Below are 24,557 nucleotides of genomic sequence, written 5' to 3'. Positions count from 1 at the left end.
TTGATGACTCGCCATAAAACACGAACCTCTAATAACTCAGATCCCCTGACTTTTGCGGGGGTGCTCGTTGCTTTCATTTTGCATTTGTATATCATATTCATGGATTGATGGTTGAAAGTCATGTTTGTTCATGCGTGACTAATCCATTTGGAGAAAAAAAGCCTTCAGTCGGGAAACAAACTGGTTGTGAAATTTTTTGGGGAGGAATAATATATTTTTATACCCACGCTAAAGCTGTGCAGGTGCAAAAAATAGAATTTTAATGGATATCAATATCAGTGGAGTCCTCTACCGCCAAGCATGGCTACCGCATGGAGCAGCTGTTGCTGCATATTACTTCAGCAGTTCCCACCGTGGAAATATTCATTATTACATCTGCTGCTCCATTTTTAGAAACGTGCTGAAGGAAGCTTTTGACTTCCTGTCTACTCCCCTTTGCATCCATCTATGACAATACCCATTATTTCTATTTCATAATGCATTTGCGTCGAGTCTTCTACTCTTCTGTGTTTTGGATTTCCCTGGCCACCCGGTTTTGAGGGTGTTTACATTATTTACATTATTCCATGTACTATTTCCTCTATCTCCTTACTAGCGATAACATCTGGTCCGAGGAAACATTTATTTCATTCCGCAATTTGGCAGGGAATTGACTTCCCCAAAAGAAAGTTGTATTTGTGATTGTTTTTCACTTATTTACTAGATGCTGCACCTCATATTTGGTTGGTTGTACTATTTTTTTGCTCACTCATTGTAGCCAATTTTGCACTGTTAAAGCTGGCTTTTTCGCCGCTTTGAAAAGTACCGACACATTTGCATATTATTAATTGTCATACAGGTGTAAAAAGAAGTATTTTTCTTTGATTTATTGCATGAAAACCAACAGTGGCTCAAATTGAATCCCCTTTTGGAAGAGGTAGTCAATTATAACGAGGTAGGAGGGCCTAGGGCCTTGGCGGGATTGATGCCGATCTTCTCATACTGAAGTAGATATTCATGAGTCGGCCCTCAGGTGCGATGCTACTGGTGGGAGAATCATGCAAATGATGCGTGAAGTAAGTATTAATATTCATTGGAGAATTAACATAACAGAGCAGTCGGTCCTTTGCCCTGAACATTGATGACACTCTCAATTCACTTGCTCCTACTTCTGCAGACGATGACAGACATGTGTGTGTGTGTGTGTGTGTGTGCGTGTGTGCGTGTGTGTGTGCGTGTGTGCGTGCGTGCGTGCGTGCGTGCGTGCACAGGTGGAACCAGTTGGACCTGGCCATCGTGTTGCTGTCGGTGATGGGCATTACGCTGGAGGAGATTGAGATCAACGCCTCCCTACCCATCAATCCAACCATCATCAGGATTATGAGGGTGCTCAGGATAGCGAGAGGTATACACACACGCACTCACACACACTTTTGCCCTTTTGAGAAGAATGGAAATCCTAACCACTAGCCCTAACACTAAACCTAACCAAAACGTAACCCGCAACGCCCCCTAAACCTCAATCCTAACCACTAACCATAAAACTAACACCATTGCCTAACCCACCCAATAATCTGAAACCTAACCTAACTTTAACCTTACCCTTTCCCTTAAACATAAGAACCGTAACCCACACACCTTAAATCATAAGACTAACACCAACCGTTAACCATAAAAAACAAACTATAATACTAACCCTAACTTCTCAATTTATCCCTAACCCCCCCTAACTGTAATCCAAAAAACTAACCCTTAATCTCTACCATAAAATTTGGCCTAAACCTTAATCAGGACTCAAAAGCACACAAAACACGTCCGCCACCGACGTTGTCAACCTGCAGGGCGCCGTTGGAAACCAGCTACTGTGGGTCGAAGTCGAAGAAGAAGAAGAGGTGTAAACCGGGTTCTTCGGCAGAAAGAGAAGAGGAAAGCACACAGCCTAGAACTGAATGTGGGGACTTTGAATGTTGGGACTATGACAGGAAAATCTCAGGAGTTGGTTGACATGATGATTAGGAGAAATGTTGATATATTGTGTGTCCAGGAGACCAGGTGGAAAGGCAGTAAGGCTAGAAGTTTAGCAGGGTTTAAATTATTTTACCACGGTGTAGCTGGGAAGAGAAATGGAGTCGGGGTTATTTTAAAACAAGAGTTGGCTAAGAATGTCTTGGCGGAATGTCAGATCGAGTGATGAGGCTGAAACTTGAAATTGAGGGTGTTATGTACAATGTGATTAGTGGCTATGCCCCACAGGTAGGATGTGACCTAGAGGTGAAAGAGAAATTCTGGAAGGAGCACGAAGGACGAAGTAGTTCTGAGCATCCCAGACAGAGAGAGTCGTGATTGGTGCAGATTGTAATGGACATGTTGGTGAAGGAAATAGGGGTGGTGAAGAAGTGTTGGGTAAGTAGGACATCCAGGAAAGGAATTTGGAGGGACAGATGGTGGTAGACTTTGCAAAAAGGATGCAAATGGCTGTAGTGAACACTTTTTTCCAGAAGAGGCAGGAACATAGGGTGACGTACAAGAGCGGAGGTAGAAGCACGCAGATGGATTAAATCTTGTGCAGACGATGTAATCTGAAGGAGGTTACCGACTGTAAGGTTGTGGTAGGGGAGAGTGTGCCTAGACAGCATAGGATGGTGGTGTGTAAGATGACTCTGGTGGTGGGGAGGAAGATTAGGATGACAAAGGCAGAGCAGAGAACCATGTGGTGGCAGCTGAGACAGGACGAATCTTATGTATCTTATCGGGATGAGGTGAGACAGGCTCTCGGTGGACAGGAGGAGCTTCCAGAAGACTGGACTACTGCACCCAAGATGATCAGAGAGGCAGGCAGGAGAATACTTGGTGTATCTTCTGACAGGAAAGGAGAGAAGGAGACTTGGTGGTGGAACCTCTCAGTACAGGAAATCATACAAGAAAAAAGGTTAGCCAAGAAGAAGTGGGATACTGAGAGGAGAGGCGAAAGGAATACATTGAGATGCGACACAGGGCAAAGGTAGAGGTGGCAAAGGCCAAACAAGAGGCATATGATGACATGTATGGCAGGTTGGACACTAAAGAAGGAGAAAAGGATCTATACAGGCTGGCCAGACAGAGGGATAGAGATAGGAAGGATGTGCAGCAGGTTAGGGTGATTAAGGATAGAGATGGAAATATGTTGACTGGTGCCAGCAGTGTGCTAGCAAGATGGAAAGAATACTTCGAGGAGTTGATGAATGAGTAAAATGAGAGAGAAGGGAGAGTAGAAGAGGCAAGTGTGGTGGACCAGGAAGTGGCAATGATTAGTAAGGGGGAAGTTAGAAAGGCATTAAAGAGGATGAAAAATGGAAAGGCAGTTGGTCCTGATGACATTCCTGTGGAGGTATAGAAGCATCTAGGAGAGGTGGCTGTGGAGTTTTTTACCAGCTTGTTCAATAGAATTCTAGCAGAACAGTGGTGAGGTGTGCTGTAGGTGTGACAGACAAATTTAAGATGGAGGTGGGACTGCATCAGGGATCAGCCCTGAGCTCTTTCCTGTTTGCAGTGGTGATGGATAGGCTGACAGATGAGGTTAGACTGGAATCCCCGTGGACCATGATGTTTGCAGATGACATTGTGATCTGCAGTGAAAGCAGGGAGCAGGTGGAGGAACAGTTAGAAAGATGGAGGCATGTACTGGAAAGCAGAGGAATGAACATTAGCTGAAGTAAAACAGAATATATGTGCATGAATGAGAGGGGTGGTGGGGGAAGAGTGAGGCTACAGGGAGAAGCGATAGCGAGGCCGAAAGACTTTAAATACTTGGGGTCAACCATCCAGACCAATGGTGAGTGTCGTCAGGGAGTGAAGAAACGGGTCCAAGCAGGTTGGAACGGGTGGAGGAAGGTGTCAGGTGTGTTATGTGACAGAAGAGTTTCTGCTAGGATGAAGGGCAAAGTTTATAAAACAGTGGTGAGGGCAGCCATTATGTACGGATGGGAGACAGTGGCACTGAAGAGACAACAGGAAGCAGAGCTGGAGGTGGCGGAAATGAAGATGTTGAGGTTCGCTCTCAGAGTGACCACGTTGGATAAAATTAGAAATGAGCTCATCAGAGGGACGGCCAAGGTTCGATGTTTTGGAGACAAAGTTAGAGAGAGCATACTTCGATGGTTTGGACACGTCCAGAGGAGAAATAGTGAGTATATTGGTAGAAGGATGATGAGTATGGAGCTGCCAGGCAAGAGAGCTAGAGGAAGACCAAATAGAAGGTTGATGGATGTCATGAGGGCAGTTGGTGTTCGAGACGAGGATGCAGGAGATAGGCTCTCATGGAAAAGGATGACGCGCTGTGGCGACCCCTAAAGGGAGAAGCCGAGAGGAAAAAAGAAGATTGAGGTTTATTAATTACATTTGTTTATTTAAAAAATGGATTTTCCACCATTTCTTATTTTATTCAAAGGGAAGGTATTTATTGTCTTAATAAAACCTCACTGGGAATGGAAAAATTACTGTACCTCAAGTTATATAATGTTGCTCTTGAACAAAAATGGTGATAAACTGTTATTTCTAAATAAGCAATTTCAAAGTCCTCTGTCCGCTTAATTTTCCAAATGTGACAGAAAAAACGTTATACAACCTGCCATACCAGTGATGAGCATTTACACGCAGAGTACGTTCAAAAATAATATATTTTACACTTTATGTTGGGAAATTACTTGGTCAAACATTTTCTTCTACATTGTCATTCACGTGAGCCAAAAAGACACAAGAATGCAACTCATCACAAATGTGGTTAAGATACAGCTGCTTGTGATTATGCACCTGGCGAGCAGGTGGTTTTGCGTGCACATCAAACTTCTAGAAAGGAACCATTACTCGACCCAATGGCGGAAGTCTTACGATGCTTCATGAAGCTTCATCTCGCCATCACTAGGAGCAACCAAGTTAGGACAAAGTAGTCAATCTGGAAGCGATCACTGGAAAGTCCGGCACAATGCGAGGACGATCCGACAAAGCTGAAGTGGAGTGAGGCTGCTTATAAGATGGCTGGATAACAAGCCTCAGCTGGGCGCTGCAGGTATGGGTGGGCTAACAAGCTGAAGTGAGACCAGGAGCAGAGTGGAAAATCCCAACACAGCAGGCTGGAAGGATTGTGACAAACCCAAACCCCTTGTACCTAATCCTAACCCTTTTCCAGAAACTGTACAGATGTTTAAACAATTTTTATAGTTGTTAACTCATTCACCTCTGTGGACGTATATATTGTATTTGTCAACTGGAATCCAGCCCTTTACTGCCACCAACATATAGATTTGTCAAATCTGTTTTTCAATGGGTAGGCATGGAAGTTTATAAACCATTGTAATGACAAACAAACAGATCCCTGAAGAGGTTTGAGCTCAGCACAGCTTTTGAGTAGAGGAAAAAGATTAGGCAGTGAATCTCGGCTTGTCAGGTCGACTATGAGAAGAGAAATGCCATCACGTTGATGTCCTGTAAGTTTACGTACCTCACAATCGAACACAGTATGTTTTTGTATGGTACATACGGAGTATGTGTCGCGGTCGTAGAAATTGTGTCGCGATGATGAGAAAAGATGAAACAGATCTACCCTTTTTCAGTCTTGTTTTTGTTGTTTTACAGTTTGAGGTGTCACAAAAGCAAAAAAAAAAAAAAAAAAAGTCAGTTACTGTTCTTTTGACATTTCTTTTCACAAAAAGCTTGTTTTTGCTGTTTGGTTTTGTTTTCGGGGGGGGGGGTCATAAACTGTTGATTACTAAAGAACGGAAAAAGCTAGAAACAAACTTTTTTCTGGTCAGAAGAGATTCTACTACTATATGCTGTGGGTCGTAAAAGATCTGTCGAAATGCTCTAAGATGGCAGGCAATATGCCATCTGCGCACTCCATTGGAATAGGTGTCACAAAGAAAACTCTATTTGTATGCTGAATGATCCCAAGGATGCTTGCTGAACTGAGGTCTCGTGGGATAAACTGACATTGTGCTTTCCTTTAATTTCCTGCAGTGAAGCGTTACTTTGCCATTTCCAAATTCTCCCCCGCATGAATCCACGTTGACTATCTTAGCTCTCTGGGCTCCACCGCTTCAACTTTGAATGGAGTTGGATAAAAGCTAATTACGGCAATTGCACTTTATCCCATCTCTCCCAAGCGATCCCGCCGCGACCTTTCGCGATGAGCGCTTAGCCCGGCCCGCATCCGTGATGTGCTAATCAAACAGCAGCTGTCAGTAATTAACGAGCGAGCGGAGTGGTGCTTTTATGGCTAGTTGGTGACCGATCTTGTGGTTTTATCACCCAAGCTAATGTTTAGCGTCTGTCTGGGTCCGCGGGAGAATGTGTTACTATGCTCACCTGATAGCTCCTTCTCTGAAGACGTTGTATGTTCGTTGGGAAAAAGTCCAAAGATGAAGGTTCGAATTTAACGAAAATAAAAGTCATGTTATAAAAAGAAAATTTCAAAATTCCCACAAATGTCCTTTTCCACCTTTGTATTTAAAAAAGTATGACTTTCTCAAATATATATATATATATATAGAGAGAGAGAGAGAGAGAGAGAGAGAGAGAGAGAGAGAGAGAGAGAGAGAGAGGCAGTTTTCTTAACAAAAATATGACACAGTTTTTGTGTCTCTAACATGTCTCTGCATGTGACCTCAAAGCATTCCAGTCAAACGGAAACAACAACAATAAAATACATGGCTGATGAGCACACGGATGGATGTGAGGCACACACATCCCATTTATGGAGTTGTACAAAGAACACTGCACAATATCTTCCCACTCACTCTACTGTACTCTTTAACTCTGGCCCGTCTCTCAGAAGTCATTATTGTGTCTCTTCCTGCTTACTGTTGGTAGCATTTGTAAATTAGGCCTGCGGTAATTGGAGCGTCTCCATCTATTGATCACGCGTAATCAATTTTTTCCTAGTTTTTCTTAGCCAGTTTTATCTACCCTGTTTGTCATCGTTCACTTGTTTTCTCAATGTGTGTGTGTGTTCTCTCTTTGTAGTGTTGAAGTTGCTTAAGATGGCAACCGGGATGAGAGCTTTGCTGGATACTGTCGTCCAAGCTCTGCCTCAAGTGAGCAAACACACACGCACACGCATACAAGAACTCCCAGGAGTTGATTAAAATTTGCGGAATGATCAATGCCCACTGTCCGAGGAGGTTCCCCCAATGAGAATTGCGAGCTTGAGGGCGACATCTTTGATGAAAATGTTTTTACTTTTCTCAGTGAACTTCATTTGCTTTGGAAAAGGCACGGCAAAAGCATGATGTTTTACTAAATATTGCTTATTTCGCCTGATTATAATGTGCCTTTTTTCCCCCAAAATAAAATTTTTCGAAAAATATTTTAAGAATATTTTATAGATTTTTTTATTTTAAAATATTACTTTTATTTTTGCTATTATGACACATTTTCTCTCGAAACTCAGACTTTGTTTTCATGATATGACATTTTTCTAAAATCTTTTTTTCTTGAAAAAAATAAACATTTTCTTGAAACAATTATGACTTTATTCTCATAATACAAAGTCAGAAAAGAAAGTAAAATTTCCCTTATTTGTCATAATGTTGTGACTTTTTTTCTGAACAAAATGGCTTTTAAAAAAAACTTTTTTTTCTTGGAAAATTATGACTTTATTCTCATACGAAATCCCGAAAGAACTAAGTTTTTGGTGAAAAAAACGTTTTGTTTTTTTCTCATATGACTTTTTCCCCTGAATGTTTTTTTCCTTGGAAAATATGAAAACCTGTGATTTCTGACTGTCGCTGAGAGCATCGACTGACTTAAAGACCCTGTAAAATTAATTGAGAGATTTGCTTCTAAATACATAACACGTTTAAAGTTACTATGATTGCTGAAAACATGAGCATATACTGAGAACTATGTATTATTGAATTGTGTAGAAAAAGCAGCAAACAGTTTTTACCTTTTAAGTTTTCAGGATTTCTTCCCTTCTCATAGTCTGCAGGCGTGGCCATTTTACAGCGTCTTGTTGTCAGCTGTGAACGCAGAGAGAAAACGACAGCAAAAAGTCTGACCTGCCAGCCAGCATATGGACCGGGGCTTCACCCTGGCATGGCCACTTTAGAGCGCCTCGTTGTTGCAGAGTGGAAAAGCCCTGTAACGACCTGCTGGGCTATATTCCAGCCACTGTAAATCACTATTAAGTTCTGGGGCTGCATTTGCTGCAGCTTGCATTAGGTGACTAGAATTTTTGAAGGGTTCAAAGAACTCTTGAGACTAATATGCATCAAAATGTTATTCTTCGGGATTTTTTTATTTAAAATTTTTTTTTTTTTTTACAAAGCTCTGTGAGATCACAACATTTTCATGAGTTCATTTTCTGCATTTTAAAACTATTTATTATTTGTATCAGATGAAAGAAATGTTTTGATTGCAGTAATTGTGCAAGAAAATATTCAGTGCACCGTCATTTTTGTGTGTCAGGTGGGAAATCTCGGCCTGCTGTTCATGCTGCTCTTCTTCATCTACGCTGCACTCGGTGTGGAGCTCTTTGGAGAGCTGGGTAAGAAGTTACACGCCCCCTACTGGGGGTGTAAATACTTTAATTACTAATCGAGCCACTGAGTACTAGAATGGGCTAACCCAATTTTTGCCATAGAGCATGAGTGAGTGAAACTTTGATGGCTGCAATAAAATCTGGGGGATTTATATCTTGGTGGTTTATATGGCAATGATTACTTCTGCATATGAGTTTTTACAGAAATTCTGGTTGCCTCAAATTTTGATGTTTTGCCAAATATAATGACTTTGATGGGTACCACATTTTTATCCACAACTGAGTTCCTGTCATCATCTTCAGTTTCATAGGTTGGATCATGGTCAGGATCATCTAGGTTGCCTGAAAGAAAAACAAACTGGGATTAGAAAAAAAAATGTCGAATGCAATAGTGTTCTAAGGTATATAAAGTCTATCAATATTTTATGAAAGATGATAAATATCATTCAGTTATACTAACTAACATGCAGATGCACTGGCACCAAAGCTAAAGCGCTACTTGCGTTTGTACTTTTTGTCTTTTACCAATTTCTGAAGCTCAGTTTCTGGGTTGTTGGACTGATCAGGAACAGTGCTGAGTGCAATAATGGACTTCCTCCTATACTGTATGTTAAATTAGGAACTAAACCTTGATTTGGACAGGTATTCATCAGAAAGATATTCCTTTTCTGTTTACATTCATACACCTAACTCAAAAATGACAAAAATTACGTTAACCCACCCTCGTTTTCAGCGGCTCAAATTGCAGCCAAAGAATTACTTTATTTATTTATTTTTTTGTCCAAAATCCGTCAGTGTGCAACATTGACTATCCATGCGAGGGCATGAGCCGTCATGCGACCTTCGAGAACTTCGGAATGGCGTTCCTCACACTCTTCCAGGTCTCCACGGGCGACAACTGGAACGGCATCATGAAGGTTTGTTACTTCTTTTAACGACACGTGTACTAAAGCCTCCATAGTAACAATTAAGAGTTCAAATACATTCTGGTGAAGTAAATTAAAAAATACAGCTTTTTCCTTGAAAGATCACAATGTACTGTAAATATATAATTTTATTCTCATTATATTTTAACTTTTATCTTTAAAATTATAACTTTCTTTCAAAAATATATGTACTTTTTTATATCAGGACATTTTCTCTGAAAAACATTTTTATCTGGTAACTTTTTTCTTCTCCAAAAATTACCTTTTTTATAATACTAGGATATTTTTTTTTTCCTCAAATAAATATTACTTTTTTCCTTGAAATACAACTCTAATCTTGAAACCCAGAAATGTGCATTTTTTTCTGGGAAAACAGATATTTTTGTAGAGAAAATATGATTCTTTTTTGCTTGGAAAAAACTATTCTCAAATAATTAGAATTTTTTTTTCTACCAAGTAAAACATCCATCCATCCATTGTCTGTACCGCTTTATCCTCACAAGGGTCACGGGCGTGCTGGAGCCTATCCCAGCTATCTTCGGGCGAGAGGCAGGGTACACCCCGAACTGGTTGCCAGCCAATCGCAGGGCACATATAAACAAACAACCATTTGCGCACACATTCACACTTACGGGCAGTTTAGAGTCTTCAATCAACCTACCACGCAAGGTTTTGGGATGTGGGAGGAAACCGGAGTGCCCGGAGAAAACCACGCAGGCACGGGGAGAACATGCAAACACCACACAGGCGGGGCCGGGATTTGAACCCCAGTCCGCAGAACTGTGAGGCAGATGTGATAACCAGTCAGTCACCGTGCCGCCCAAAGTAAAACAATAAATGAAAAACTTTATTCTCCTAAAATTATGTTTTTTGAAAAGGAAAATCGACTTTATTTTCATACCAGGTCTTTTTTTCTCCAAAACCACAACTTTAATCATCTTATTACTTTTTTCATGAAAATTAGAAACAATCGTAACGCTAAGAGGATTTTTTTCCTTGAACAATACTACTTTTTCCTCCCAAAAAACATGTTTTCCCCTCAGAAATAATATTTATATATTTAAAGAAAATACAACCTTTTTTTCTTCCTAATACTGTGACTTTTATTTGTAAAAACACAATTTAAATCCTGAAAACAAATCTCTCTTTTAAATATGAAAACACATCTTGAATTTTATACTGTAACATAAGACCATTTTTTTTTTCAAATCCCTTTCTTCAGGTCCTACAGTAAATACATTATGCTCACCTTTGATTGACACTATCACTCGTATTTAATTGTTTGTATTATTATGGTTGTAGCATGCAGTGATGTAGAACGGCATTGCATCACACGGAGAGCCTGAATGCGTTTTGTTATAATTCTACACAATGTGACTGAAAGGGGAAAAGGTCACACATTGGCTCCCCCACAGCAAGCAGGTATCCGTGCCTGATGGAGGGAATAATGAAAGCAAAGACGCAGTCAAAAGGCTAAACAGTCTCTCTAGCACACAACAGAATGAAGATTACTAATCAATGGCAGCCTAGTACTCCTCCTTTGAAAACATTCTGCTCATGTTCTGTTATGTGAGATTGGATGCAGCCAATCATTTTACAGCAGGCCATGTCCTGCCGAGAAGTTAAGAGGGATTCATAATAACGCCTCAATTCGTCTCTCAGCTCCTCAGTTTGGCAGTAATATTAGTCATTCTCCACAGAGGATAAAGGATATAGGAATGTGAGTCCTGTTATATTGTGAGTGTGCATGTTGCTGCACCATTTGTTTTCAGTGAGTTGTTTAAAGGGTTAGAGTACCGCAACATACATGGTAATTAGCATTAGCATCAAGCTAGCGGCCTGAAAGGCTAAGCTATGGTTGTTTTAAATACACATGTAATTCATTATGTTTTATGTTTAATTTGACAGTAAACTTCAAATGGGTGTTAAACAGCTTGAAGCCTCTTTTAAAAAAAAGAATTGTTCACTATTTGCCAAAGGGCTGCTTATTGTGAAGTGAGTTGAGTTGAGTTCACTGCCACCACACAGCGTTCTTATCGCAAGGTTGAACTCCATCCATTATCTGAGCCGCTTATCCTCACAAGGAGCGCTGGTGCCTGTCGCAGCGATCATCGGGCAGGAGGCGGGGTACACCCTAAACTGCTTGCCAGCCAATCGCAGGGCACATATAAACAAACAACCATTCACATTCACACCTACGGGCAATTTAGAGTTATCTACCATGCATGCTTTTGGGATGTGGGAGGAAACCGGAGCGCCCGGAGAAAACCCACACAGGCATGGGGAGAACATGCAAACTCCACACAGGCGGGGCCGGGGATTGAACCCCCGTCCTCAGAACTGTGAAGCAGACGCTCTAAAGGTTGAACTCGCCAAAGAAAAAAAAAAGAAACATTGTCTGAATGATGAGTCTCAAAAAACCTGTACGTCGAGTCACTTGTATCTCAAGGGACCACTGTAACACGCTAATGTTAGCAGAAAAGCAGAATTAGCAGACATGATGATAATGTTGTCTTTGTTAATGTTGGCTTTTTCACCTTCTGCACCACCAGGACACCCTCCGCGAGTGCCCTCCGGGGCGTCCGGGCGGCGACTACGGCTGCCACGCGGGCCTCCAGTTCATCTCTCCTTTGTACTTCGTGTCATTCGTTTTGACGGCTCAGTTCGTCCTCATCAACGTGGTGGTGGCCGTACTCATGAAGCACCTGGACGACTCCAACAAGGAGGCACAGGAGGACGCCGAGATGGACGCAGAGATCGAGCTGGAGCTGGCCCAGGGCGGCCTGTGCTGCATAATGGGTGGCATCGGGGCCATCGCGGGGGCCACGGGTGGGGCTGTCGGCGGAGTGGGCGACGGCGCGGTCGGAGGGCAGAGCGGAGCTTTGATGGCGCTGCCAAAAAACGGAGGAGGTGGTGGAGTAGGGGCTCCTGAGGAAGGACACACGAATCCCAGATGTCGACTTTATTCTCCTGCTCAGGTAAATATATTCTATTTGATGATTGTGATGATTATTTTTATTTGAAGCGGTTTGTGGTTTGTACATATGACGCCCACGTTCGAAATCCAGGGTTTCAGGTTTGGAGATCAGGATAGGGTTTTGAGCCTGGCGTGGGGTTTCAAATTATTGTTTCATGCCAGCATTAGGGTTTCAAACTAGGGTTACGACTTCAAATTAGGGTTTTAAAATAGTGTTTAAAGTCAGGGTTAGTTAGGGTCTCAAGACAAGGTTAGGTTTTCCAGTTAGGGTTTTAAGATTTGGATAGGCTTTAAAATGTATGGTTTCAAATAAGGGTGAAGGTGTCAAGATTGGGTTTCAATTTAGAGTTTCAAGTTTGGATTTCAAGGTGTGGTTAAGATTTCAAGCCATGTTTAGGTTTTTTAAATTTAGGGTTTCAAGACATGATTAGGATATGAAACTGGGTTTAAGGTTTCATGATCCGGAGAGCGTTTTATCTTAGGGTTTGGCTTTCAATTTAGGGTTAGTGTTTCACGCTATAGGGTAAGGGTTTCAAAGTTGAGTTAGGGTTTTGAATTAGGTAAGAGTAAGCATTTTAATTTAGGGTTAGCGTTTCAAATTAGGGTGTCAAGACTGCGAAATTCAAGATTGCGAAAGGGTTTTAAATGTATAGTTTCTCAAGACGTTTTGGGGGTTTTATTTTAGGGTTAAGGTTTGAAAACAGGGTTAGGATTTCAAATTAGGGTTTCAAGTTAGTGTTTCAAACCAGCATTTGTCATGAACGGAAGAAAGGACAAAATGCACGACTCCAATTCAGATGGACAGTTTCAAAAAGAGAGGTTTAATAAACGGGCAGAGATCGGTACACCGGCAGGCAATCCGTAAAGGCAACAATATCCCAAAAAAACGTGAGGCAAAAAGGCAAGGTCAATAATCAGAACAGGGTCTAGGCTTACTATGAGTCGGTGACGTGGAAACAAGGAATGCGGGAATGTGACAATAAGGTACAACGAACTGGCGACCAGAAAGAAGGAGGAGGTAAAATGCATGGGGTAATGAGGGTAAACGAGGCACATGTGGGGAAGATGCTCTCAGGAGCAGCTGTGTACGAGACAGGGGGAAGACAACAACCAGAACACACACCCATGACAGCATTAGTGTTTCAAACTGAGGTTACAATTCAGTTATTAAAGCTAGGGTTAGGGCTTCAAGATCAGAATAGATCAGGTAAAGTTTTTAAATTAGGGTTTGAAGACAGGGTGAAAGTTTCAATTCAGGGTTGTGATTTCAAGATCCGGTTACAGTTTCAAACGAGGGTTTAAAGACAGGGTTAGGATTTCAAAGTAGGATTTCGAGATCAAGTTACAGTTTCAAATTCGGGTTTCAAAACAGGCGTTAGGATTTCAAGTTAGGTTTAGCTACTGGAGCTCCAGAACAATCTGCCCATGCGGGCCGGCTCAGATTTTTCTCCGTCGAGATCGGCCTCAGGTGAGACACACATGCTCACCCTAACACCCCAACCTCCAACGAAAAATCTATTTCTCACTACCTGTCCATTATTTGTATTTGTGTGTGTGTGTGTGTTACAGGAGAGCCAGTGGCTGGACAGTGTGTCTCTGCTCATCAAAGACTCTATGGAAGGCGATATGATTGACAACCTCTCCGGCTCCGTCTTCCATCATTACTCCCACATTTGCAAGGACTGTGACGGACACACACAAGAGGTGCGCACACATATACACGCACACAAACACACGTATTTGGTGGCTGACTATGTTGGGGGTCACAGGTCTGTCTGGCGGAGGTGGAGAGAATGTCACTGATGTCAGAGCAGCTGTCTGACAAATCATCATCACCGGCACTGCCCGATGATCTCAGCCTGGACGAACACGCCAGCTACCAGATGCTGATAGGAGGAAGCCAGGTACAAACACTCACACATGTGCACACACACACACACACACACACGCACAGGCAAACACACAGGAACAAGAACACAGACATACACACTTCCGTCTTCACAGTCTTTCTTCTCCTTCAGGAGGGCAGCAGTGGTGACTCCCACAGTTTGGGTGAGTCGCACACTGAGAGACTCTACAAGGGGCTCCCTTGTACAGCCCCTTCCAGAGGAGAGGAAGAAGATGAAGAGAAGGAAGTTCACCAGCTTATTGAGGCGAGCGTCCATCCTTACTTGTGTCCGCCATGGGTGGAACGACAAAGCCCAACGCATTGCACAGGTACCAGGACACATGACCTTTTTCTAGCTAGAACAGAAGATTGAAAACAGAATAAACAAAATAATTACTACTTTTTTTTAAAGGTGGTTTAAACGAGAAAAACAATCAAATTTGAAACTTGGCATGGCAAGAAATTCTGTTTAGCAAAATGTAAACGACAAAAGCTGAAATGGTATACAGTGATCCCTCGGTTTTCGCAGTTAATGGGGACCAGAACCCCCCTGCGAAAGGTGAAAACCCGCAAAGTAGGATTTGCCCCCCCACCCTAGTAATTTTCGTGTATGTGGGTACCATGTGGGTATGTTTTTTTCTTTTGCTTCAAAATTCCCCTGTACAAGGACGTAACCCCATCTCTTATTACGCGGAGTTACCACATGTTTCGCTTCCTTATTGAAGCAGTTTTGTGGATGTTTGCTTCCTCTTTCTTGATGTACCGCACTGTAGATTCATTCACGCCATAATGGCGTGCCACAGATGCATAACTTCTGCCCTCTTTGATCATATCTAAAAGTTTAACTTTTTCGCTGATTTTCTTCTTCTTCCTCTTAACTAATCAAAAAATGCTATCGCTTAAAAAAAAAAAGTTATCACAAACACAACACTAAGATACAGTATGCAAGACAGTCAACAGCGTGGACGAGACTGGCGAGACACAACAAGAGAAGATGCTGGGTGAGCCTGCGATGATCCGCAGCCAATCAGCTCACGGAATAAATCCAATCGTGCTCTTATCGGTCGATGACGTGCCGGGAACCAATCACGCGCCTTGTATGAGTGCCCGTGGCATGTATAGGCATGTACAAAGCTGAGTCAACTAATTTCTTTGTTTGGCATGCAGGGAAACCTCTTTCGTGCATAAACATGAAACAACGCGTCTTTCCGCAATATGGCTGCTGATATGGCTGTATTTTTTCATTTTTATTTTTTTTATGAATTTTTTTTTTTTGATGAATATTTTGGAAAAACCCGCGAAGCACTGAAGCCGCAAAACGTGAAGCACGAAGTTGCGAGGGAACACTGTAACATGAAGCTGCAAAATTGAAACAGCGAAACATAAAATGGCAAAACGTTGATATGTAAAGTGGCGAAAGGTGAAATGTAGAAAAGTGAAACGGCAAGAAAGCAAAACAGCGAAAAGTTAAACAGCAAAGCGTGAAACAGCAAACCGTTAAAGAGCAAATCCTGAAACAAGTGAAAAATTGACATGAAAAAACTAAGTATAAAGGACTGAAATGGGAAAAATGTGACGCTGCAAAACGTGGAATAGCAAAACTTTGTTTGACAAAATGTGAAGCACCAGAACGTGGAATGGCAAACCACGAAACTGCCAATCGTTAAATAACGAAACGTAAAACAGCGAAACATTAAATATTTAAATGTCACTTAACAAAAGGCTAAAACATGAATTGATAAAACATTAAGCAGCTCGTTGTGAAACAACAAAATGTAAGACAGCGGCGTCTAAAACGGTGAAACCTGAAATGGCAAAATGTATCGGCGGACTATCAACTGGCAAATGGCAAAACGTGAAACCTAAAACTGCAAAATGACAAAATGTAAAACAAGAAAATGTGAAATAGAAAAATGTGACACAACAAAACTGCAAAATGGAACAGCAAATATTGAAACAGCGAAGAATCAAATAGCCACTCATGAATCAGTAAAACCTCTAACAGCAGAATGTGAAACAGCGAATCATGAAACCGTGAAACGTGAAAAAACAAAATGCGGAACGGCAAAACGTGGTGCAGCAGTGAAGTGTAAAATGTCGAAACCTGACATGGCTAATGAAACGTGAAACAACAAAACTTCGTGTTTGCAGATGAGTGCATAAGCTGCATCGATGGAGGCCTCAGGTCTTCGCCGCTCTTCCACCTCCCGGCTGACTTCTTTCACCCCAACCCTCGAGACAGGCCTTCGTCCCGGCTGGCCTCCCCGGCCTCCTGGGCGTCCCTCCGCTCACCCAGAGCCAACAGTGGGACGGTGCGCTCACGGGTATTAAGACCGGATGAATAGATTGAAGAGTGTGTGCATGGATGGATGGGCGAGGAGCTGACATCTATTAGAGACAAGATGGATCCTTTTTAGGGCTCTTCTAGAGTCAAAAATTCACAAAATTGTACAGGCATGTTCATGAGGGTGAGGATTTCTATTTGGTAGGAGTCCTGGACATCCCTCTCAAAATTGGCCCATCAGCACCCCTTGGGATTTTTTTACATTAATTTTTTTAATTTAGCCCATTTCAGTTAGCAAGAAAGAAAAAAGTTGGGCATGTCCATCGTTAGGAGACCCACAAAAAGTCTCAAGAAGCCATGCCTTAAATGACACAGGAAGTCTGCCATTTTGGTTTGAAGCGGGCATTTTAGGTCCATTTTGTCGTCAAAGTGTTTAAAAAAATTCCGCCTCTAAAGCCAGTTTCACTTCGCAATGTAATTTGGTGGGCATGTCTATCAGGAGTAGATGCACAAATAAGTCTCAAAAAGCTGTGTACAAAGAGACACAGGAAGTCTGCCATTTTGGTTTGAAATGGCCATTTTAGGGTACCGGTAATTTTGTCATTATTTTCAAGGGTCCTTCAAAGACGAACTCCTAATAGTTGTTTTGTCCGATTGCTACCAAATTAGAACTATGTATACACTAAATTGTCAGCCATTTGAGTTTTCGTTATTGCATGTGGTTGTGGCATGGTGGCAAAGTTTGATGAGGCGTGATCACCCTGGTGAAAATTCAGCCCCTGAAGCTCGTTTCTCTTCGCAACATGAAATTTGGTAGGCATGTCTATCATCAGTAGACCCACAAAAATGTCTCAAGAAGCCATTCCTGAAAAGATATAGGAAGTCTGCCATCTTGTTTTGAAGCAGCCATTTTAGCCTCACTTTGCACATGTTCAGGTTTCCTTCAATGCTAAATTTGTCCGAGAGATTGTCCCTATACTATTTGCGTTTTTTGTGTACTCACATCGAGCCTCCATCTAGCGCACCTCCCAATTTAGCTTTAATTATTATTATCACACCCTCACTTAATCCAAGCTGAATCCACATTGACTCGCTTCCCTCAATTGGCATGAGCATGAAACAAAAATAAAGAGCTCCCGGTCTTTTTTAGTTCTTGTGTATCCATGGTGACCCATCCCTCTCTCTCTACCTGGAGGCTTTGTAAAGCTCAATGCCTCTGTGATCCGTTGGCGCTCAGTGGCGCTGAGCTAATTAGCATGGCTGCCGCTCAGCTTTGTTGGCTGTCATTGTTCTTGGCTCGCACTTGCGTTCAGGTTCTTCTTTCTGGTTATCATGTTTTTCCTTAATCTCATTAAATCTCTCGCAAGGTTTATTCTTTGTTGTCCTAAAGCTCTTTTCTCCCTTCCCCTGGCCGTTTGCTTTTAATTGTTTTTGCGCCAATCCCCCAATGTCTGCCTTTTTAAGACCCCACTGGCCGTCATGCTACTAGTCAACAAGAGCACAGAGGATGCGGTAGGCTTTTCACAATCCTGCAGTACCAATATTTTCAATTAAAAGTATTTGCGACCAACAAGATCTTTTTTTCAGATTGTAGTCTAAAGCTAAAAGTAAGATACCATACAAAATAAAATCAGATTAAAAAAATACGATGAAAATACATTTCCCTATCAATAATTTTGTCATTCGTCCATGATATTCAGTAGATAGGATGATTTAAAGCTCTAGTCAGTCACTGGTCGCTCAGTCATTTTTTTGTTTGTCTCGTTCGTACATTACGTTGCTTGATTAGTTTTTTTTTTTGCTTGTTAGAGTACTTTTCGTATGTTCACTCGGTCTGCTTTGCACACTACTTTGTTTGTTAGTTCGTTAGCTGGTTGGCTAGCTTGGTCGCTCACTTGTTCGATGCTTGGTTAGTTTGGTTATTTGTTAATTGGTTAGCCTGTAAGTTTGTTTGCTCATTCCTTCCTTCATTTTTATGGTTAGTGATTTAGTTACTTAGCTAGTTTGTTGGCTTGCTTACACGCTCATTTGTTTGCTTTCTATTCTTGTTCTCACTTTTGTTGATTGGTTGTTTGGTTGGCTAGTGTTTCTTTGCTAGTTACTTAGCTTATAGTTAGTTTCCTTGTTCACTCGTTAGCTCATTCGTTGGTTGATTTTGTTTGTTTGTTCGTTGAAGACCAGTTGGTCTCATTCGTTTGCTCTTTTATTAGTTAGGTCATTTGTTTGTTTGCTCCTTTTTTCACTTATTTGTTAGTTAGTTGTTTTTTGTTCTTTTGTTTTCTGACTTACTCGTTTCTTCAATTCATATTTTCCTAGTTGGTTTCTGTGTTCATTTGTTCCTTATTTGGGTTAATTGGTTTGTCTGTCTACTTGTTACTTAGTTCATTTGTCTGTTCACTCACTTGCTCATCCATTTATGTGTTCGTTCATTTGTTTGTTACTTTCTTAATTTGCTCGTTACTTCATTTGCTATAATATGTCAGAACTACAGAACCAATTCCCTCAAAACATGGGTTAAGGAAGAAGATAATCAATGTTGACCTGATGCAGATAAAGGTGTGGCTCGAGCAATTTTCGTTTTTGGTCATTAAGATATGCTTGCATGGACGCCAAGTGGAACAGTGACCCACCATGTGGAAAAAAATCTTGCTGTGTGTGGCTTTGTATTGGCTATTACCGCTATGTACATGACTAGAATAGAGCAGTATAGGCCAGCTGAAGTCATACGGGCAAATTTTGGATTTTTCGTCCTTGGCAGAGTTCTTGACACTAAAGTAAACTCTTGCTTCTCTGTGTGTAGCACCTGTCCCAGAGCGGCTCGTCGTCAGCCGCTGGTAGTCCTGAGGGCAGCCAACAGGTGGCGCTGGAGGAAGGCCTCACCTTCAGTGTCTCACCACCTCGGCATCTTGATCCCCCGTATCACCCATCAGAGCCCACTCCAGTCCAGCATGATCACCCTACAGTGAAGAACCACAGCCCCACTTCCCACCACCAGGCCACCGAGGGGCACCAGAGGAGCCCCAGCCCCCCGCACCAGGACTCTGTGGAGCCCCCTGACGAAGACATGGGGGAGGATCTGTCTAACACCAACAACAGCCTCTCACTGACCCGTCAGCAAACAGACAGAAAGAGCAGCCGGGAACGGGACATAAACTCCCGGAAGAACAGATGAAACTTTTTGTCATCCCACCATGCTCAGAACTCTTCCAACTCGTTCTTGATGACACAACTCTCTCGTCTTTGAACCATCTGTTCTCTGTTGCTCAACTGCTCGGGATTGGTCGTCTGAAGAGCAACCTCGCTTTCCAGACTCTGGGATGACGGGCAAGAGTTTAGAACCCGGGGATTTAGGCTCTGGATGTTAATGGGAAATATTCTTGGAGCTTTGAAATGTGTCTGTGGAATCTGTCAGTGATTCAGGACTTTGGTTTTTCGAACCAGAACCCCCTTGGTCACATTACAGCCGGTGTCCACGTTTATATCGTACCGTCAATAACAATGGCATTGACAGACAGGTGGATTCTGTCGGGTACACAACATTGCCAGGTTATTTTCTGTGATCTTGTGCGTGAATGTCCATGTATCTGTCCTCCAAAGATGCGTTTCCACAAAGCGACCGGGTCCAGTTGGCGGTCTAGAAGGGTTAAATCGACACCGTGACCATGCACTATAGACAAGTATTGACAATAGACGGTATGCTTGAATTTCTTCAGTTAGTTAGAGACAAAAGGACAAAGGGAACTGCTGCTTGGTGGCTTGGTGGAAACAGGTCCTTAGATTTCGCCAGGTCTGAAAGTGAACCCCTTCAGAGCAGTAATATGTCCGTATGTTTGACAATCTTCAAGGTTAGGTAGAGAGTGGACAAAATAAAGACTTTGGAAAATGGAAACCCAATTGAACGCGTACCGTACTGAGCTGTAGTGCTGCTTAGTAAAAACAGTAATTTGGAGCTCGTCTGGTCTGAAAGTGAACCATCAAATGTGATGCGTATCAATTATGTCAGTACAGTTGCCTTCCTTTACGGTTAGGTAGAGACTTGGAGAAAATGGATACCCAAATGAATGTGGACCAAATTTAACCAAAACCATATTGCTGCTTGGTGGAAACAGGTTTTGAGTATCTTTGTTGCGTCTGAAAGTGGACTCCTAAAAGTGGTTCGAATCTTTTTTTTTTTTTTTTTTTTTTTTCCCTAGTACTTTTCACTTTTTTTCATGGTTAGGTTTAGACTTTGAAAAACAGAAGCCCACATAAATGCGAACCGTAATGTACTGCTGCTTGGTAAAAACAGGTCTACAGTGTCTTTGTGGGTCTGAAATGAAACACTAAAAGTGCTTTGGATCAGTTATATCAGTACCTTTCACTTCTTTCACGGTTAAGACTTTGGACAACAAAAACCCAAATGAAAACTTTTCATACCATACTGAACCATACTGCTGCTTGGTGGAAACAGGTCTTCTGAACTCATCAGGTCTGAAAATGAACCAGTGAACATGGTTTGGAATTGATCAGTGATACACTATATTGCCAAAAGTAATCGCTCACCTGGCTTGACTCGCATATAAACTTAAGGGACATCCCATTCCTCATCCATCTTCCGAGCCGCTTCTCCTCACTAGGGTCTCGGGCGTGTTGGAGCCTACCCCAGCTATCATCGTGCAGGAGGCGGAGTACACCCTGAACTGGTTGCCAGCCAATCGCAGGGCACATACAAACAAACAACCATTCGCACTCACATTCACACCTACAGACAATTTAGAGTTGTCATTTAACATACCATGCATGTTTTTGGGATGTGGGAGGAAACCGGAGTGCCCGGAGAAAACCCACGCAGGCACGGGGAGAACATGCAAACTCCACACAGGTGGGGCCGGGGATTGAACCCCGGTCCTCAGAACTGTGAGGCTGACGCTCTAACCAGTCGTCCACCGTGCCGCCCCATTCCTCATCCATAGGGTTCAATATGACGTTGGTCCACCCTTTGCAGCTACTGTATAACAGCTTCAACTCTTCTGGGAAGGCTGTCCACAAGGTTTAGGATTGTGTTTATGGGTATTTTTGACAATTCTTCCAGAAGAGCATTTATGAGGTCACGCACTGATGAAGGATGAGAAGGCCTGGTTCTCCCGCTCTAAGTCATCTCAAAGGTGTTCCATTGGGATGAGGTCAGGACTCTGTGCAGGCTAATCAAGTTCATGCACACCAGACTCTGTCATTCATGTCTTTGGGCACTGGTGCAGAGTCATGTTAGAAGAGGAAGGGGCCAGCTCCAAACTGATCCTACAAAGTTGAGAGCATGGAATTGTCCAAAATCTCTTACTATGCTGAAGCATTCAAAGTTCCTTTCACTGGAACTAAGGGGCCAAGCCCAACTCCTGAAAAACAACCCCACACCATAATCCCATGTCTACCCAACTTTACACTTGGCACAATGCAGTCAGACAAGTACCGATCTCCTGGCAACTGCCAAACCCAGACACGCCCCTCAGATTGGCAGATGGAGAAGCGTGATTTGTCACTCCAGAGAATGCGTCTCCACTGCTCTCGACTCCAGTGGGGGCGTGCTTTACACACCACCGCATCCGACGCTTTGCATTGCATTTGGTTATGTATGGGTCGGACGCAGCTGCTCGGTCATGGAAACCCATTCCATGAAGCTCTTTGCGCACTATTCTTAAGATAATCTGAAGGCCACATGAACTTTGGAGGTCTGTAGCGATTGACTCGGCAGAAACTTAACGACCTCTTCGCACTATGCGCCTCAGCATCCCTTCCACGTTCTTACAATACAGCTGCCAGTCGACTGTGGAATATTTAGGAGCGAGGAAATTTCACGACTGGACTTGTTGCAGAGGTGGCATCGTATCACAGTTCCACGCTGGAATTCACTGTGCTCCTGAGAGCGCCCCATTCTTTCACAAATGTTTGTAAAAACAGTCTGCATGCCGAGATGCTCGATTTTATACACCTGTGGCCATGGAAGTGATTGAAACACCTGATTCCGATTATTCGGGTGGGGGAGCGAATACTTTTGGCAATATAGTGCATCTCAGTATGTTTGACTTCCTTCACGGTTAAGTCGAGACTTTGGACAACGAATTCCTTACCATATCGTATAATATTGCTGCTTGATGGAAACAGGTCTTCGTCACTTGTAGGGTCTGAATGTGGAATATTAAACAATACGTGGGCTCCTTAGTCGTGCCCGCATACCCACGAAAAGGGCTAAAAATGTGTGATTCAAAAGAGTGCAGATGTGGGCCAAATACTGTCAGCATCAGTCTTTGATGCCCAAACATGGTGTGTTTAACCGCAGGTATGGCGTCAAGGGGCTGCATGGGAATTTATCATCCATCCCACCTGGGTTTAAAACAGTCTTATTTATGTATCCTGGCAAGTTTAGTTTTCCTGTGTTGCACCACCTGTTGGCTGTCTTTTCACTCGCTGTTCCTTGCGCCAATGCCTTGTTTTTTAAAGGGGACATATTATGGAAAGTAACATTTAAAATAAATGCATACAAATGTACTTGTACTAGTCAGCACTACAGCAGCAGAATTCTGGACCAAATGGAGAGTCTTTCACAGAACGAGATCTAAGAGAATGTATTTCTGTCCTACATTTAGTTATCACTCAAGCAGCATCCGCAGCAGTCTTCTAAAGACTTACAGAGACATAATACTGTCCACAGTAAATGTATTTCAGTATTTCCCACCAGTTCTAGTTAGCACTTGAGCAGTAGCATTCTGGAACTGATGACTCGTTCAGTGATTTGCTGGTGCTGCCACTTTTATCGAAGTTCGACCAAGCAAATATATTTATAGTCCTCTAAGTTCTAGTCAGCCCGCAGCCCTTGTGAGGATAAAGCGGTACAGAAAATGGATGGATGGATGGATGGATGGATGGAAGTTCTAGTCAGCACTCAAGCATCAGGAGCAGCAGTTTGGTAACTGGCATAATACAGACATACATAATAGACATAATACAGTTTCTCTACCCAAGAATTGGCAGCTACCAAGGCAAAGATTCACCATTTACATTCACCATTTTTTTGTGTGCAAATGACAGACTACATGGAAAAACAATCATGCCATGAAAGCTAAGCAGAGCTGGGATGCTAGTAAATGCACAGTTTAGCATGTCGTGGAGAAAAAAAATGCATAATATGTCTCCTTTAAGGCTATTAAACCAATGCTGAAAACGACCACTCTCAGTTTTTGTTTTCCAAACCCTTATCTGACTCAGGTTTGCCGACGTGTAGCAAGAGAACAAACAAACTACGGCAAGCCGTGTGGAACAAATGACTCATTTATCACTTTGATTTTTTTCCGTCCGCTGGTGGCTAATTGGATCTGGTCCGATGCTTATGGCAGTCTCCTTTTTGCGACATGCCGTTGTGTAGACCTCAGGTGGACACACACACACACACACACACACACACACATGCATGAAGCAGAGATGTCAACACAGTGTTTTTTGTAGCTGAGACTTCATCATCGGACTTCCTTGGAGAAACTGCAGTGTTCAATAAGTATTGAGTCTTCCCCCAAAGCCCCCCCAGCCACCCACACCCACACACACACACACACATTGGAGATATGCAATATGTTATAGTAGATGTACAATTAGATGTGTGAGAATAGAGATTATATTTATGTAATTGAATGCAAATACCAGTGGGATTAAAAGGTCACAGAAAAATTGTTGTTACATGTGATGTGTATCCGAACCGCCATCCGTACCCCTAACCTCAACCCCCCACCCGCCACCACAAGTCTCCCCACACCTCCTTCCCTTACATCCCCCTAATTGCATGTGCGGTTCTGTTTCTGTTTTTCCAAACGTCACTCTGGTGTCATATAAAACAAGCTTTTCAGCAGCTGACCGTCTCTGACCAGTCATTTTGGACACACAGACACAATAAGATCTGGTATACCACCATAGCAATTAAAATTGTCCTCATAGTTCTTGTCAGCACTCGAGCAGCAACAGGA

The 24,557-nt window shown here is 42.5% G+C and overlaps 1 protein-coding gene across 4 annotated transcripts in view; it reads left to right on the top strand.

The window, feature by feature from the left end:
* LOC133476813 (voltage-dependent T-type calcium channel subunit alpha-1I-like) overlaps positions 1 to 23,764 on the top strand; it is a 102,325-nt gene extending 78,561 nt beyond the window's left edge. For 3 of the 4 annotated variants that reach the window (XM_061770712.1, XM_061770710.1, XM_061770713.1), the window contains exons 28-37: positions 1,251 to 1,384; positions 6,976 to 7,046; positions 8,422 to 8,500; positions 9,290 to 9,411; positions 11,973 to 12,398; positions 13,967 to 14,101; positions 14,167 to 14,301; positions 14,419 to 14,614; positions 16,437 to 16,609; positions 19,370 to 23,764. In XM_061770712.1, the coding sequence (XP_061626696.1) occupies positions 1,251 to 1,384; positions 6,976 to 7,046; positions 8,422 to 8,500; positions 9,290 to 9,411; positions 11,973 to 12,398; positions 13,967 to 14,101; positions 14,167 to 14,301; positions 14,419 to 14,614; positions 16,437 to 16,609; positions 19,370 to 19,741 (1,843 nt within the window). In that variant the 3' untranslated portion in view covers positions 19,742 to 23,764. The remainder of the gene's footprint in view (positions 1 to 1,250; positions 1,385 to 6,975; positions 7,047 to 8,421; positions 8,501 to 9,289; positions 9,412 to 11,972; positions 12,399 to 13,966; positions 14,102 to 14,166; positions 14,302 to 14,418; positions 14,615 to 16,436; positions 16,610 to 19,369) is intronic. The other variant, XM_061770711.1, reaches the window with a different exon arrangement.
* The last annotated feature ends 793 nt before the right edge of the window (positions 23,765 to 24,557 follow it).

Source organism: Phyllopteryx taeniolatus, chromosome 4 (genome assembly GCF_024500385.1).
Source record: "Phyllopteryx taeniolatus isolate TA_2022b chromosome 4, UOR_Ptae_1.2, whole genome shotgun sequence".
Lineage (NCBI taxonomy): Eukaryota > Metazoa > Chordata > Actinopteri > Syngnathiformes > Syngnathidae > Phyllopteryx > Phyllopteryx taeniolatus.
Note: the sequence above shows the minus strand (reverse complement) of the source record. Positions and strands in the feature narration are given on the sequence as shown.